General features: G+C 39.9%; 1 protein-coding gene across 3 annotated transcripts in view; it reads left to right on the top strand.

Moving 5' to 3' along the window:
• The window catches only part of LOC142666250 (uncharacterized), a 312,509-nt gene extending 300,753 nt beyond the window's left edge, over positions 1-11,756 (top strand). For 2 of the 3 annotated variants that reach the window (XM_075846239.1, XM_075846240.1), the window contains 6 exons: positions 4,756-4,852; positions 6,137-6,439; positions 7,045-7,308; positions 8,392-8,526; positions 9,065-9,100; positions 10,467-11,756. In XM_075846239.1, the coding sequence (XP_075702354.1) occupies positions 4,786-4,852; positions 6,137-6,439; positions 7,045-7,308; positions 8,392-8,526; positions 9,065-9,100; positions 10,467-10,531 (870 nt within the window). In that variant the 5' untranslated portion in view covers positions 4,756-4,785 and the 3' untranslated portion in view covers positions 10,532-11,756. Of the gene's footprint in view, positions 1-1,421; positions 1,663-4,755; positions 4,853-6,136; positions 6,440-7,044; positions 7,309-8,391; positions 8,527-9,064; positions 9,101-10,466 lie in introns of those variants that run through there. The other variant, XM_075846241.1, reaches the window with a different exon arrangement.
• Positions 11,757-16,101: the final 4,345 nt, after the last annotated feature.

The following is a 16,101-nucleotide window of genomic DNA, read 5'->3' as shown; positions in this document are numbered from 1 at the left end:
CAATTTCCTGATACAGAGCACCAAAGCTAGAAATATGCGTAAAAATTCTGTCTGCCTGCAGCCACCACTAGGGGGAGCTTAGGGACTCACTGAATATATTTCTATATTGAACTCTATAATAATAACAACACAGTAGACAGTAAGTTCCTTAGCTCCCCCTAGTGGTGACTGCAGGGAAACAGAATTTTATCAATTAAACGTACATCTATAGAGGTTTAAGTGTTAATCTTAAAGCGGTATTTCAGTTTCAGCAAGTACAATTTGTGATTTCTGGGGGAAAAAATTAATTTCTTACATCTCCTCAGATGTATGTTACATTCAGTGTGCGGATAATCGCGTTCTGCACGGACCACCCTAACCCTCTGTAGTGCTTAGGGGGGAGATTAGCAAAAAGCGGGGCACATGATTCCAGGATCAGACAAAACACGGGGTTAGTTTGTAGTCTGTAGCCATAGAAGCTGCATCAGCCTAAGTTACATAGCTCTGCATATGAGCTGTATACTCAACACAATGGAGATTATTATTACGGAGACTTCATTATTCTTATGTCAGTATGAAGAGGAAATGGTTAAAACTATAATCCCTCCGCTCACAAGTAACCATTTGTCCTCAGCAGCAACTCTTAGCAGGCAGCCAAGAACAAGGCTTTACGTGACTCCACCTTTGACTTTGTTTACATCTGCGGAGCAAAAGATTTCGTCATAGTCGACAGGACAAATAGCTCTGCATGCACTATTGAAGGTGAACGGGATCCGTCATGTGTAAGTGGTGTATGTGTGAGCGTGGCATGTGTCCTGCGTGTATGTGTGTATAGGATTTCCTATTTTTTTTTTAACAGTCATTAAAACATTGTACCCTCTTCCCTCAGTAGTCACAGGCTCACGCCAGTGCTTTTCACCCTTCCCCCAGTATTTACAGCAGGGCCTTTCTATATTCCTAAAACTCACAACAGAAATTCCCCTCATCCCCAAAGTAGACACAGCAGTGCCTCATCCCCCAGTAGTCACAGCAGTGCCTCATCCCCCAGTAGTCACAGCAGTGCCTCATCCCCATAGCCATATTAGTGCTCAATTCCCCCAGTAGACACAACAGTGCCACCTTTCCCTCAGTAGTCACAGTAGTGACCCCTTCTCTCCTTACTTCAGTAGTCACGGCAGTACCCCCAGTAGACAAAATAGTTTCTTGCAGGTTATACATGGTGGAGACCAGTTTGTGGAGATCCCAAAATAGTAAAGACCTCAGGACAATGAACTTAGGACTTTTTCCCCATTCTAGAACCAATCCCTATAGTGATAACGAACTTGTATTCTCTTAACGTATGACATTACATATGCTTCGATGGTTTTTGAGTTTCAGTGGAGGACTTACTGGTTACCTACGTCACCAAGAGTCATTTTTTTCTGGTCTTTATACAGAGTGAGGGCATTTAAAGGGTATATCTACTTTTGAACACCATTTTACCGTGTACTGGCGTGTGACGCTGATGCTCCCGACTCCGGACTCTACTGGTTCCTCTGCTGATCTGCTGCTGCCTTGACTCTGAATGCCGGGGGTATTAGTCTGATGCTTCGTGCCGCTGCCTGCCCTCCCCCAGCCTCCAGTTTTACCCTGCTACTCCGGAGATGATTGAAGTCGTTGAGAAGCTCTGCCGCTGTTGGATCCGTATGTCCAACTCCCCAATGTGGTTGAATACCAGTTTTTTTTAAAGCAATAGACACAATGTTTAATAACTTAATTTGGCAGGGTAAAAGAATATGTGTAAAACTTCGACAACTACAGTTGCCCATAGAAAGGGGAGGACTGGGAATCCCAAATATTAAAATGTATTTTCTAGCCTCCCAACTCAAATACATATTGGATTGGGATAATTTGTCAGTTAACGACTACATTAAAAAAAAGTCTATAGATACTCAATCATGGAGAATTTTTCAAGGATTAGAGGCGGGTCAATTCCCGGCTTTGGTTTACAGTGGTTATTGTCTGTGTTTGTTAATGGGCAAAGTATGGTATGAAGTTAAAAAGGGATTATTGCAGTCTGAATTCTTTCTGGATCTAGCACCCCTCTGGTATAATAATTTTTTTCCGAGCCTTTGTGATGTTGATTTAGCCAGATTTTGGGTGAAAAACTGTGTCTTTATTATCTCAGATGTATACAGAAGGGGTAAAATTAGAGAACTGGGTGAGATCCTTAAAAGCGAAGAAATTACATGGAATACCAAATTTACATATAAACAGCTATCTCATGCACTTAAAGGGGTTGTCCAACTTCTGACAACTGATGACCTATCCCCCAGATGGGTCATCAGTATGCCATCTGTGCGGGTCCGACACTTGGACCCTGCACCGATAATCCGCTCCGGTGGCCTGTGGGCACCAGTTGTTATGGCACATAATGCTATGTACGGAGCCAGAAATACATAGCATTGCCGGCCGTGCTGCAGAACTGCAGGTCCGCTCCTATTCACTTGAACACTGCAGCTCGGCCGCTATTCCAATTTACCAGCTGATCTGTGTGGGGTCCGGGTGTTGGACCCCAACAGATCATGTACTGATGACCTATCCGATAAGGGTTTTGTCTCTAAGATATACGACTGTTTGATGGCTAAAAAATCCCAACAGATATCTATTAGTTCACGTTCTAAATGGACAGCAGATTTGGGCACTGTCTCAGATGGAGGGGGATGGACACGAATTTACAAAATTTCACACAAGGTTATTTTATTTTAAACAATAAATTTTTATTGAAATGTCAAAGTTTTTTTGACAAACAATAAAAGTACAAAATGAAGATCTCTAAACATTTCGAGATCATTTAGGACAAAACAAAGCAAAAAAAACCACACAAGGTTATTTTAAATGGGGCACATAACATTACTCAATTTTTGATAACACATCGCCTTTATTACTTTAAATATTTTTTACCTAGAATATGATATTCTGATTCCTTGAATTGTCCTAAATGTGACTCACTCGATTCTGAATGGATACATTTAATATGGAGATATCCCAAGTTGGTTAGATATTGGACAGATATAACAAGTGAAATTAGCTGGAATAATGTATAATTTGTGACGTATTTGTAATACAATATTTATTTATTTTCATGGAAAAAAAATAAAAAAATATATATATACATAGTCACAATCTACGTATAACATTGAGTCACTTTGAAATGTCATTACATTACTTATCTTGTGCTGATCCTGACTGTATTCTAGGGTGACTATGACAAGTTTGCTGGTTGCTACTGGAAACAGACAACAAGCATGTTGTCAGACACACCTCTCAGAACTCCTCTAATGCAGGAGAGCAGTTACTTTCTCCTACATCAGATTTCCAGACAATGTCTGGCGTGAAGATAACACTTCCCACAATGCAAAGAAGCTTTCTGACATTTTCAAAAAATCTAAGCTACGATTTAAGCTCCATCAATAAGACACGTTGCATGTTGTAATTAAAATGTGTCGAAACAAATTCAAACCAGGTTCTGACCTGCCTCACACACCTAGTAATTGGGGTTATAGTCATGGCTTGTAGCTATAGATAGATAAACATAGATAAACAGGACTCACTTTATGTGGGATCATGTGCTCCCCCTTCCCATATGGTGTATGGTCATATAGTGTCCAAATAATAGTACCATACAGCATGGTGCCGAAATAAGAGTGCCATATGTTTACCAAATAACACTTCCTTACAGGTATCTAAATAATAATGTTATACAGTACCACCGCCACCATATCCTCCAAAAATAATATATTGTACAGTGCCTTAATAGCAGTGCCACGCAATATAAATACCACCATACAGTGACCAGATAACAGCTCCATATATAAAGTCTAAATAAAACTGCTTTATATTTAATATTAAAGCTGCCCATCCACATGAAATAAAAGTCGACCGAAACAGACGATTTTGGCAATTTCGGCCAACAATCGTTTGAAAAATTAACACGATGGAGATGTCCGACGATTGACTACTGTCTGCCTAAAATGTGACTGGCCAAGTAGGAAAATTTTGTCCAAGCCCCAGGGAGTCAAGTTTTTTTTTAATGGATTGGCCAGTTTAGTCTTCTGTTGCTGGTGGGAAAGATCCCATCAACAATAGATTATTATCTTATGTGTATTGCCGGCTTAATAGTTGTGGTGATTACAAGAATCAGGTGCCAAGCTATCTCAGGTGCCACCTTCAGCAGGGGCGACTGTGGTGGCATGAGTGACCTCACAGGTCGCACACCTCTAAGTCCGGCCCTGTATATATGGTCCTGGTTTGAGAACCTCCAAGCCTACTTGCCCCCCTCTGCCCTCAATGATGCTGAAGACCTGAGTATTGTGAGACAGAGTTTTTTTTTGGGGGGGGGGGGTGTGCCCACTCACCGGCCTCATTTAAAAGACTGGTTGCTAGGCAGTGTATATCCCTAGCAACCAAACTGTCAGACATGACCTGTTGATCAGCTAAAGGCTGCATTGCCACTGTTGACAGCAACGATTGGGAAAGAAGCTTGACACAAATGACATTATGCCATGCCTTATAATATTATAAAAAATGGCTCCCATCAGGGTAACGTGCGTATTCTGAGAGAATGTTTATCAAAATCCCAATGGGCCGCAAGCCCAGTGGGCTCTGGCACTCGCCAAAGTTTACCTGGTACTAATGTCATCCCTGTTCTCACTTATAGACAGTCATAACAGTCCACAAGTTTTGTCCCATGCAGCATTTACTAAACTTTTTGTTTTCTTTTTGTTCTCTCTGCAGTTTCTTTTCTAAAAATCAAAAACATCTGAAATGTCTTGGGGTCAAACAAATCCAATTTTCCTATTGATCATCCTCAATGGAGTTGTCTGTGGCGGTTGTAAGTATACTTATGTGGAAATACATTTTAGCTATCATCTTTTAGGAACAGTAGTGGTGCAGCTATAGAAGGTGCCGAGGTTGGAGACAAATCTAGTGCCAGGTGCCAGTAGGGAACTAAATGCTTGTCTGGCGCATAAGAGGACTGAAGTACAAGACAGGGGCTTTTTTCCCAGACAAGACCGGGGCTTTTCCCCCCTCCACTATTGCGGTATTCAAGCAAATAGGGCTGGGATGCAATACCGGACACAGCCTGTGGTCAATAGTGGCACTGTTTCTTAAAAAAATATATCACAGATTAAGAGTCCTGTTTTCCTCAAGAACTTAATTCCCCTTTACAATGCACTATATGGTTTGCAAAATAGCTCTTCTGGAGAATTAATAAAATGTCACTCTACTGCCATCTATTGGTGACTAACCTGTAAGTCAATGTTTGGCTCTTTGAAGGGCATTGAAACACAGCCATCCAGAACCCTACCCTGTACTAGCAAGGAGCAACTACCCCAAAACAGTGTTGTCTACAGATGGGTGTTTCTGGTATGGCAAATAACCTTCATGTTCCAAGGCTCTATAAAGAGTTGGACATTGATTTACAGGGTAGTCACCTATAGGTGGCGCTAGAAAGACAGTTTTCTACTTTCTGGAGGAAAACAATTTTGTATACTTTTTGTCCTTAAGATATGAACATGAGACAATTAGCGACAAAAATGTATCATCGTAGGTCATTATTGGTCACTTGCTTTGATCTAATAGACCCACGGCCAACAGATGATCTACTGTATTAGATGTTTTTATCTAGTAGTTGGTAGAAATCGGACGTTTATGATATCACTGGCTAATCAGGGAGCGCCCACAGGGGCATTTTATATTTTCACCTGAAGATCCTTGTGCATGATTGGTTTAAAGTACTATCGGCCAAAAGTATCAAATGTCCTCCATCTAGTAGCCGATTTCTGTCTAATGTCCATATCTAGCTTTAGTCTCAGATGCCAGAACATTGACCTGGTGCCACTCTCGAGGACTCTCTACAATCTGCCTCTATACCAATCAATAATGAGTAGTTGAGGGGTGGCATTTCCTCAAGTACCAATTTCAGATTACTTCGGTGACTTCATTTTGGGTTACTTCCGAAGTCCACCATAATTTTTCTATTTCCAGTATTAGATATGTATGGTTTGGCCCCTGCAGGAATTAGGTAGTGGTGTTGGTGGTGGCCGTGGCGGTGGGGAGGGTGTTAGGGTTGATCTAGACCAAAAACATTAATTCTTTTTTCAAATTTTTCTAGTATTTGACGTCAAATGCAGTCATGAGACTTGTCAATGTGGGAAGACCGTAACCATCACTTGTAATTTGACCCATAAACTTCGGGAAATTGCCCTAAACCAAGGGGATACAGATTATACTATTTCGCTTCAGAAGGAGAAGTGGTTTACTGACGATAAAACATGTTCCATTGAAAGTGCGGGAGAAAAAGTGCAAATTACCATATACAAAGTCAAGTATTCTGATCATTCAAAGTATAGTCTAACTTTTATAGCAGAAGGATCAGCAGGAAATGAGAAAAGAGACATTACCATTAATGTTTCTGGTAAGTACATTTTTGAATGTTTTTTTTTATTACCCAAAAAGAGACCTTTTTAACTTATTGACCTTAGTGGGTACAAGCAGACCCAAAAAAGTCCCGTTGACCAGGCTAACCTGAGCAGATGCCAAGGCCCACTGGGCTTTAAGGCCCCATGGTGATCTTGGCAAACATGAGCTACGCAAGGTGTTGAGATGACAGGGGACCACATGGATCGGCTACCATAACCAATCTCTTTCGGTGGAGAGGGACCATGTGACTTACTCCTGAACTCTAGAATAGTTTCCTTTTTCTTTGAAAAAAAAAAGTTACATCAATTATCCTAGACAGTCCACATTATATATTATTACTATTATTATGCTTACTTGTGCCCCCCCCCCTTCATTTGTTACTCCAGGGGGCCATTTATGGAAGTTGTACCCACTAATTTTCTCTTATTAGGGCATTTCACTGGTATTTTTTCTACATTTTATCCAGAAACCATCACTTGTAGACCAACCCTTATCAGCTCGCGCAAAGTCTACATGGGAAATATGGAGGAGCGGGGCTTATCCAATATTCACACTGCTCCAATGCAGGTTAGCTAATTCTTCATTCTATTTTCTACCCAGGTTTATGTGAACCTGAGATTTCTGAAAACAATGAAACAAGAGAATATGAATGTGAAGCTGAGAGTGATAAAAAGGCATCAATAATCTGGAATGATGGTGACAGCAAGGTCTACCAAGCGACCAGAACAAAGGAACCTGAACCATTCCAAAAAGGTTTTAAGCTGCGGAGTTCTCTAAAATTGACTGAGGAGATCAGCAGCAGTGATATATGCTGTTATGTGGATGGTGGATATGAAATAAGATCATGCTTCCCGAAAATACCAGGTTAATACCGCTATCTTCTGCCCGTTCTACAACATGAGTCCCAAGAAGAGACATAAGGAACATATGTTGGATGATGCCCTATGTAGTATCTTGTATTTGCGCCCCCCATATGGTGTACTGACATATACTGTGCAAGTATCTTATACCAAACAGGGCTTAAGTATAAGTACCATACAGTATTGTGCCCATATAGTGCCATACATTGGCCAACACGTTCATACAGTTGCCTGAATAACGTTGGATGATGCCCTATGTGGTACCTGGTGTTTGTGCCCCCTTGTGGTGTACTGACATATACTGTACAAATAACTTTAATAAGTTATAAATACCATACTGTATTGTGCCCATACATTGTCCAACACTGTCATTCAGTTGCCTAAATAGCATGGAGGATGCCCTTCGGGGTACCTTGTGTTTGCGCCCCCATATGGTGTACTGACATACACTGTACAAATAACTTATACCAAACAGTGCTTAAGTATAAATTCCATACAGTATCATGCCCATATAGTGCCATACATTGGCTAAATAACAATGCCAGAATGCCTTACGACGCCTATGTAAATACCGCCACACTGTGCTCAAATTACAACATCCAGTGCACAAATAACAACTATATATAAAGTCATCTAAAAACACATCTATACAATGTCTGAATAATACTGCTATACATTTCATTTTAAAATTTGTGGTGGGCACAAGTCTGGGGTGCCAGGTCATATCGGATGCCCAATCAGCAGGGGCAGCTGATGCGCCCTGTGCCACTGCACAGATCGCACCTTCCTAAGGCCAACTATGTTTCAAAGAAGCTGAGATATGAGGAGCTGTTTGGCAGGTTAGGGGGTGCAGAGGCAGCAAATGCCCCTCTGCCACATAAGGAGAAACCAGTATCATAAGTGGCACATGATAGGTTGGGGCCATGTTACAATTTTTGCATTGGGACCCTGGAGCTACAAGTTACGCCTCTACAGAGGGTCAATAGATTGGGGTGTTGTGGGATCACTGATGGGTTGTATAATTTAAGGACTACACCCCACTGGACTATAGACAAATGTATTCAACTATTGTAACCTTCATTTTTAGAAACAGGAAGAGTTATTGACCCCTCAAACAGTAAGAATCCTACTCTCTCAGTGGTCTTCATACTTCTAGCCGTTGCTTTGATCGCTGCTGCTGTCGGTTACCTGGTAAAAAGAAGAAAAGTAATCATTATCAGAGGTAAATATATTTTTTATTTAACATAGTTCACTGAAAACAGTAGAAATGTTTTCATTTTTTTGGGGTTAATAAACTTTTTATTCATTTAAAATGTCATGACTTTTATAAAAACACAAATATGAAATGTTATAAAGTATATAGTACAACATCGATGACCTCCACATTTACAACATTTTTGTTTTTCAATTTTTGGAAGAAATTCAAATGCAAATACAGAATTTTTTTTCTAAAAATTTCATTCTAAAGGAATATTCTAAAAGATTACGGGCTCATGCATGGAACCATATTACAGATCCCTACAAGTTTTGAGCTGTAGGGGGTTGTAGACTTCTATGGGACCTACTGTACGGCATGTATGGCATAATGAAGATATAAGATGCCATATGTACTTTAGTGCCTACAGTTCTGTTGTATTGAATCTTAGGGGCATTGTTTGCCGCCATACAAGCTCCATCTAAATTTTAAAATAATTACGTCATGATACGTAAAATCTTTTTTTTTTAAACTTCCACTTACAAATTGTTTTAATTCCTTCTAGCTCGCAGTCTTTCTCAAGGACCCTTCATGGGGCAAGGTGAGTAAAAAGGTTAAATTCAGGGGCAAAACTAGAAATTGCTGGGGCCCAATGTAAAGTTTTGAATGCCCCCCTCGACCTGAACCTTTACCAGATCCGTGTAAAAGTTAGGGTATGGGCACAATTGCGGGAAAAAAACGAAACCTATGTGAGACTATATCTCCTAGCATGGACTGATAAACGATCAGAGCATGATGGGACAGTGTTACCACACACACTATCAGCCACATAAGTAGAAAATGTAGGATGGCGCATGAGAGGCATCAAATCTCAGTCCAGATCCCAAAATAATTTTGAACCCCCGACAAGACCTTAAATCAAACTCCGACCCCAGACCAGACACTTAAATTAATTCAGACCAAAGACTAGACTTAAATCAGACCTCTAAGCTAATTTAAATCCTAGACCACGTACCCCTCTTTTACTTACCGCTCCTCACTTCCGGCTTCTCTTCACACCCGGGCGCCACTGCATGCAAGCTCTTGATGGAGGCCAGCAATAGGTGATTTTGTGACGGGTCCCCCCTGACTGAAGACCTTGATGTGGCAAGGGGGACCTGTAGACCCTTGAGGCTTTGGGACCTGGTTGCAACCCTTATAGCTATGCCACACCCCCCCAAAAAAAAATGGCAAAAAGACGTATGCACACATGAGAAAGACATAGTTTTCCCAAAAACAGAGTTTCTAAAACAGATAACTAAAAAAACAACTGGTTAATTTTTTAAACGAGGGAGAATCAAAAGCTAAAATTTACTGAGAACGTTTTAGATTTATGGAAAAATGCTCTCAAAGCTTTGTTACAAAAATGAGTCCACGGTGTCAAGATGACCAGATGTGGAATGTGGAATGTGGAATGCAAAGTAGATTCCATAAAGAGTCATAGTACCATTACCACAGTGACCAGTTATCATGATGGATCCGGCCCTTGGCAAACTGATCATTTGCCAAGGGAAGCTGTGACGACAGTAGTAGTATATGGCCACCCACTATGACTTTCATATGCCCATGTTTTGGAGGATTCTTTAAAAATCTTTCCAACCATGGGGAACACGATTCAATCCTTCTCAGGCCACTCTAAGACCCCCCCCCCCCACTTTCCGCAAAAGTGGCAGAAGCAGCGTAAAAAGACAAAAGTTTAACAATTTTTGTAAAAAAAACTACGTTTTTGAGCAAATTGGGACGTTTCCTCACCACAAGTCTGGCGTAGAGTGCAAATTCTGCCCTCGTATCTTTTTTCAAGTGGAAGAATTACTTTTATATGTTGTTAAATGACCCCAAGATCTAAATTCTGCGTAAACCATTGGACAGCTTGAGTTACTTGCCATGGGCCTAATTGTATGTTCTTATTTTGTTTGTTTTTTAAACAGAAGAACCTGAAGAACCTCAAGAGAACAATATAAGACCACCATTACTGCGTCAAGAACCTGTATAATGAAGATAACTTCTGAGGAATCAAAGGACAAATGTGTCTACTCTATGGAAACGTCTTTTGATGCCCATGCATAGTGGGTCGCAAATGCCCATATCACACTGGACTATAGGTCTAATATTGGTGACCATAAATGTTGTAGCTTATTTCAATGGGGTTAATAGATCTCTACTCTTTAGAGAAGGCATCTTTCCAGTTGTGTTTCATAAAGTCAACTAAGCTTGTCACCTTTATCCAAACCACCTTGCCCCATGCCAAAAAAAGAGAGTGCCTATCTCCCAATAAGGAATAGTATACCACCACCGTTTCTCCAAATACCCAAATAAAAATGTGAGACATTAGCCAATCCCCCAACCAGCAAAGTGGTGCATCAACGTAACGTATCACATCATTTTGTCAATGCATCTGATGTCACCTGGTAAATTTTTGCCTAATTTATCCGAAGTCACAAAATTTGGCCTTTCCCGTAAAATTTGAGACTCTTATCAGATCTCAATTACATATTCTATACAGTATCTGTATCTTGTGTAATGTTTTTTTGTAAATCTTAGCCACCTATAATATAGGTGACTAAAAATTTATGTAAAAATTATAAAATTTGTAATGATTTGTTTTGTTTCTTTTGCATAAATATAAGGGGTTGTCCGGGACTTTTGATATATGGCCCATAGACTTAAGCATAGGAATCCTATATATATATCAAAATATTTGTACATAACAAAATGTGGAAAAAGATCTGCCAAAAATATTAAAAAGTTGAAAAATCTGCCAAAAAATAAAAAATGGAAAAAATCAATCACAAATATAAAAAATTAGGGGAAAAAACAGCCAAAAATATAAAGAAAAAACCCTGGAAAAATATCCTGAAAATATAAAGAATTGTGATTTACCTTTATACATCCAATCTAGAGGACTTGACAGAAATAATAATCTTTTTACATTTTTCCCTTGTAGTACCACTTTTTACCAGTACTGGTAATAAAACAATATACACAGACATGAATGAAACAGCGCCTCCCGAGTTGTAATATTTTTATTGCACTGTATAATTCAGTCATCTCAGACTTTTCAAAAATAAACGTGTCATTGCCAATATAGGGCACTAACTATACATATATATATACTGTATATAATTATATATAATCATACACACATATATGAAACATATCTCTGATTGTGCACAAAAGATGTATATATTTTTGCATGGAATTTTTTTCTTTATATGAATTAAAACAATAAAATATTGAATATGTTTGCAGTTTTTTTTCTCCCCTCTCCACAATAATGAGCATTTCCTTAAGAAAAACGCCTGATACTCCGCCCACTGCATAACTGGTCCAACTTGCCATTTAGAAATCTGGGTGATTAACCTTGCGGTGGCCAGGGTGGATGTCACTCAGCTTTCTCGCAAGGATAAGGTCTATATAGGGCTGTACAAAAGTATTTGCACCCTTCCTCACCGGATGGTTTCTGATCGTTAAACAAAGTGTTATTTTATACATTTATTTAATCATTTATTTAAATAACAAAATTATCCAACACCCGTACCACCCATATTAAAAAAGTAAATCAGTCTTTCATCATTTGTGGGTCACATCACTGTTCAGACACATACATGTACTTCCCTCTTTCCTTTATTTTTCAGGAAGTTGGCTAGATTATTTCCTTTGAAATATCCCGTATGCTGTAAATTTAACGAAACACCTGCTTTGGTGTCTAAATCATTATGAGCAGTGAAGTAGCCCTTTGTCAGCTCAGCTTTTAAACAGGAAGTAGCTATTGGTCAGCCATATTAGATCTCATAGGTTGTGTTTTTTGTCACCCGGTCACACATACAGTCTTCATTCCTCCCTGTGCTCTCAATTTTTCTCATCTTAAAGAGAACTCTAAATGATTCCCACCACTCCGTATTCAACACCAAATTCTAAGCGTTGCCATGCCACCTCTAGCTTTTTCGTTTGGAAAAATAAAAATCCAGCTTCTTTCCACCATCTTGATTGTAGAAATCAGTGTTTGCTGACTTCTGTTTTCGTAACTCTATGACCCATAATGCTTTACCCAGATATCACTTAGGGAGGTGTCACCAGATAACAAGGTATAGAGATCATTCCAAATTGTGAGCAGGACGATGGAAAACCATAGATCTAAGGCACAGGAGAGACTTCTGACTGTGCCCTGTGCAGCAGCATGCATGTCACAGGCAGTGTGCAAACTCCAGCCCACTGCGGTGAAGGGAAGAGATGATTGCTTGACAATTGCCTGCCATCAACTACTAGTAGCAGCCTGGAGGAGGTTGTTTAGACACCTTGACATACTATTAGGTCAAGCTGAACTGTGCCAAATTAAACCTGACATGATACTGAGCTATTTGTGTATAGTGTTCGAACTGTATTTTCACCTTGGTTACAGATATAGCATGGCTGACCCCAAATAATATGTCGAGGAGATCAGTAGATCTCTAATTGGCAAGACAAGTTTTGGTGAACCTAAACAAAAACATGTTTTCCTCACCATCTGTGTTTATAGGGGAAATCTAGTCAAAATGTTCTTCAGATAGGAGTTAGATACATGTGAGAAGATCACATTGGTGAAGTCTATGATCTTAGACCACCACTTATTTCAAGATCGGGCAGAAAAGTCCATTCAGATCAATGATGTCAGAATTTTGTCTGCAGGGGCTCCCGGGAGAGAAGACGAGTGTAAGTATGAGGAGAAGTTAGTATATTTTATAAGATAAGGGGCACTCTGGAAATTTTCCAGTTCTTTCTGGAGTCTGGGAGGTTTCCCCTTTTTTCGGGAGTCTTCCAGACATTCCAGTAGAGTTGGCACGTATGACATATCAGAAGGTAACTTTTTGTCTCTTTGCACAATCCCTTTTTGCTAGAAGGGTCCTCTGACGAGGGCAGCATAAATTTGCTGTCAGGTTCCACCAAAATCCGTTGACTGTGTACAGGCTTCAGTTATAAATCTGTTTTTTTAGAGGGGCCTAGAAGGATCCCTGTAGAGTTGGACAAGACAATAGACGCAAAGGCAGCACTTCCAAAGCTAATAGCTTTAATCACCCATGCGACATTTCAGTCCAACAGGACCTTTCTCAAGCTTGAGAAAGGTCCCGTTGGACTGAAACGTTGCACGGGTGATTAAAGCTATTATCTTTGGAAGTGCTGCCTCTATGTCTATTGTCTTGTCCAATATTGAGGATGGTGGACCAGGTCCTGTTGAGGCGTGCACCTACTTTGGGTCCCGTGCTGTGGAATTTTTTCCTTTATCGTGTTCCCTGTAGAGTTCGGCCTGTGAGGAAGCTACATTGAGGACTGTTGCTCTGTAGGTCTGAAATGTGGCCTAGTTAGTGCAAGTCTAGACTACTGGAGTAGGCAATGGGAGAGGTAGCGGTTGTCAACCCTTGAGAGTAAGAGCCCTAGAGAGCAGGCTACCTTAATCCCATGTCAACTAGGAGCAATGGGGGAAACCTGAGACAGGGTCTTGAGATCTTCTGGTGCAAGGGGCTGTGACGCGTGATTGAACTATTAACATTGGACAACGTTGGGTTGGACACTGAGCAGTTCCAAAAAGACAGAACGTTTGAGATTTAGGGAATCATCACTTGAAGACTATCCTTGGTAGACTAAAACCTTTAAGACAGAGGGACAGTGCCAGAGAGCGAGACAGGACCCTAAAGGACAGGGTCGGAAAGTAGAGAGAGTGCCCCAAGAACAGGAGCGGAAAGAGGGACAGTCTGACCTAAAGATGGGAAACCTGTTGGAGAGGCGTAAGGCTGTGTGAAGTAGCATAGTCTGGGTGTAATGTAAAGTAAAGACCTGTAAAAGAAGGTATTCCTGGTTGGTTAAGTGTTTGCACTGGTTAGGCATTTTGTAAGGTTTAGGATATTGCGCCACTTTGTGTCGTAACCAACAAGATTGTGTGCCTCTTCCGAGGATTGTAACAAAGTCATACAACTCATCAACCCCCCCTCTAAAGGTCTAAAGGAGTAGCTAAAATTCTTCACAAAAACACTCCTTTTACTTTCAAGGACTTTCCAACAGACACAGAAGGCAGGTATATATTTTTGAAAGGGATAGTTGATGGTAAACTATATGCCCCTAAGACAGGGTTTTCAATCAAATCCGACAAAGACTAGATAATTTCAAAGAAAGTGAAGTGATCCTGGGTGGAGACTTCAGCACTCCACTCCAGCCTCAGACAGACAGTGCTTCAACAAACACATACAAAAAATTACAATATATCAAAAAGTTCCTCGCTGAGGCTCGTCTGGTAGATGCATGGAGAATCCAACACCCGTCTACCAAGAATTTTTCCTTCAACTTTTTAGATCTTAACCAAATCAAGACATTAGAGGTAAAACACAAGAAAAATCGATTTGCTTAAAATTAGAAAAATAATCATTTAAACTCAAAATGGAGCTCAAGGAGTTATTGAACTATAATACAGAAAACATTTTTTACTTCGCGAAATTCTAATAATACTCGACTGCCCTGAATAAAAAACAACACTCAAACAAGTTTATTCCCAGAAAAAAAGATAAAAGGAATAGAATCAAATACAAATAAGGAAGAAATAGACAAAAAGTTCTCCCCCTATTATACAGAGCTCTATAATAAAAAAGACAACAGTCAATACAGAGCAATAAAACGAAAGCAATAAAAAAAACTTGAGACATACAACACTGCCTCATATCTCCAAAGTACAAAGTCAAATTCTAATTTCGTCTTCTCTAACCAGTAAAAGAAAAGATGTTATCCAAACGGTCCAAAAGGCAAAAGTCCGGGGCCAGACGGCTTTTCTACGTCCTATTATAAATTATTCAAAAATACTCTATCTCCGTTTCTCATTCAATACATTATCGATTAACGCAGTCTAAGCACGGGCATCGGCGCCGGGCTAAAGAGGATCAGGAACGGAGTCAGGTAAGTATGATTAAGGAGATCTTTTATTCAGAGGACGACGCGTTTCTGGACCGGACTGGTCCCTTCGTCAGGTCAGTATACACTAGTTGCACGTGTAGTGTGCACATATATGTAGTAAAAAAAACCGGAAACACACCGGTGCACAGCAGTTCAATTTACATTCAAACTTTTGGTAGCTGTTACATAGTTACATAGTTAGTACGGCTGAAAAAAGACACATGTCCATCAAGTTCAACCAAGGGACGGGAAAAGGGAAGTAACCCTTCGTGGCTTAAAAATGAAAACATCATAATATATTCACATATATTCTTATACACTTATTCATGAAGGTGTATATACTGTATTACACAATGTTTTTCACATAGATTCTCATGCACCTATTCGTAAAGGTTTTTTTTTTTTTTAAATGTTATACTTTAAGGTTTTGCCATAGTGTCATAATGTGCCATAGTTTATATTCATTCTCATATGTAAATAAAAAGCATCTTAACATCTCTTTTTAAAGCATGTTGTCACTTTATTTATATATCATCTGATGTTTGCAATGTGCGGTTGTTTTACCGCGATACATCTGTGACTCGTTCCACAGTAATCCTCTTTGCATCATGTTATCCATCAATGGAGGAACGTTTTGGGATTATTTGTGAT

Source organism: Rhinoderma darwinii, chromosome 13, assembly GCF_050947455.1.
Source record: "Rhinoderma darwinii isolate aRhiDar2 chromosome 13, aRhiDar2.hap1, whole genome shotgun sequence".
Lineage (NCBI taxonomy): Eukaryota > Metazoa > Chordata > Amphibia > Anura > Rhinodermatidae > Rhinoderma > Rhinoderma darwinii.
This window is presented reverse-complemented; position numbering and strand designations above follow the sequence as displayed.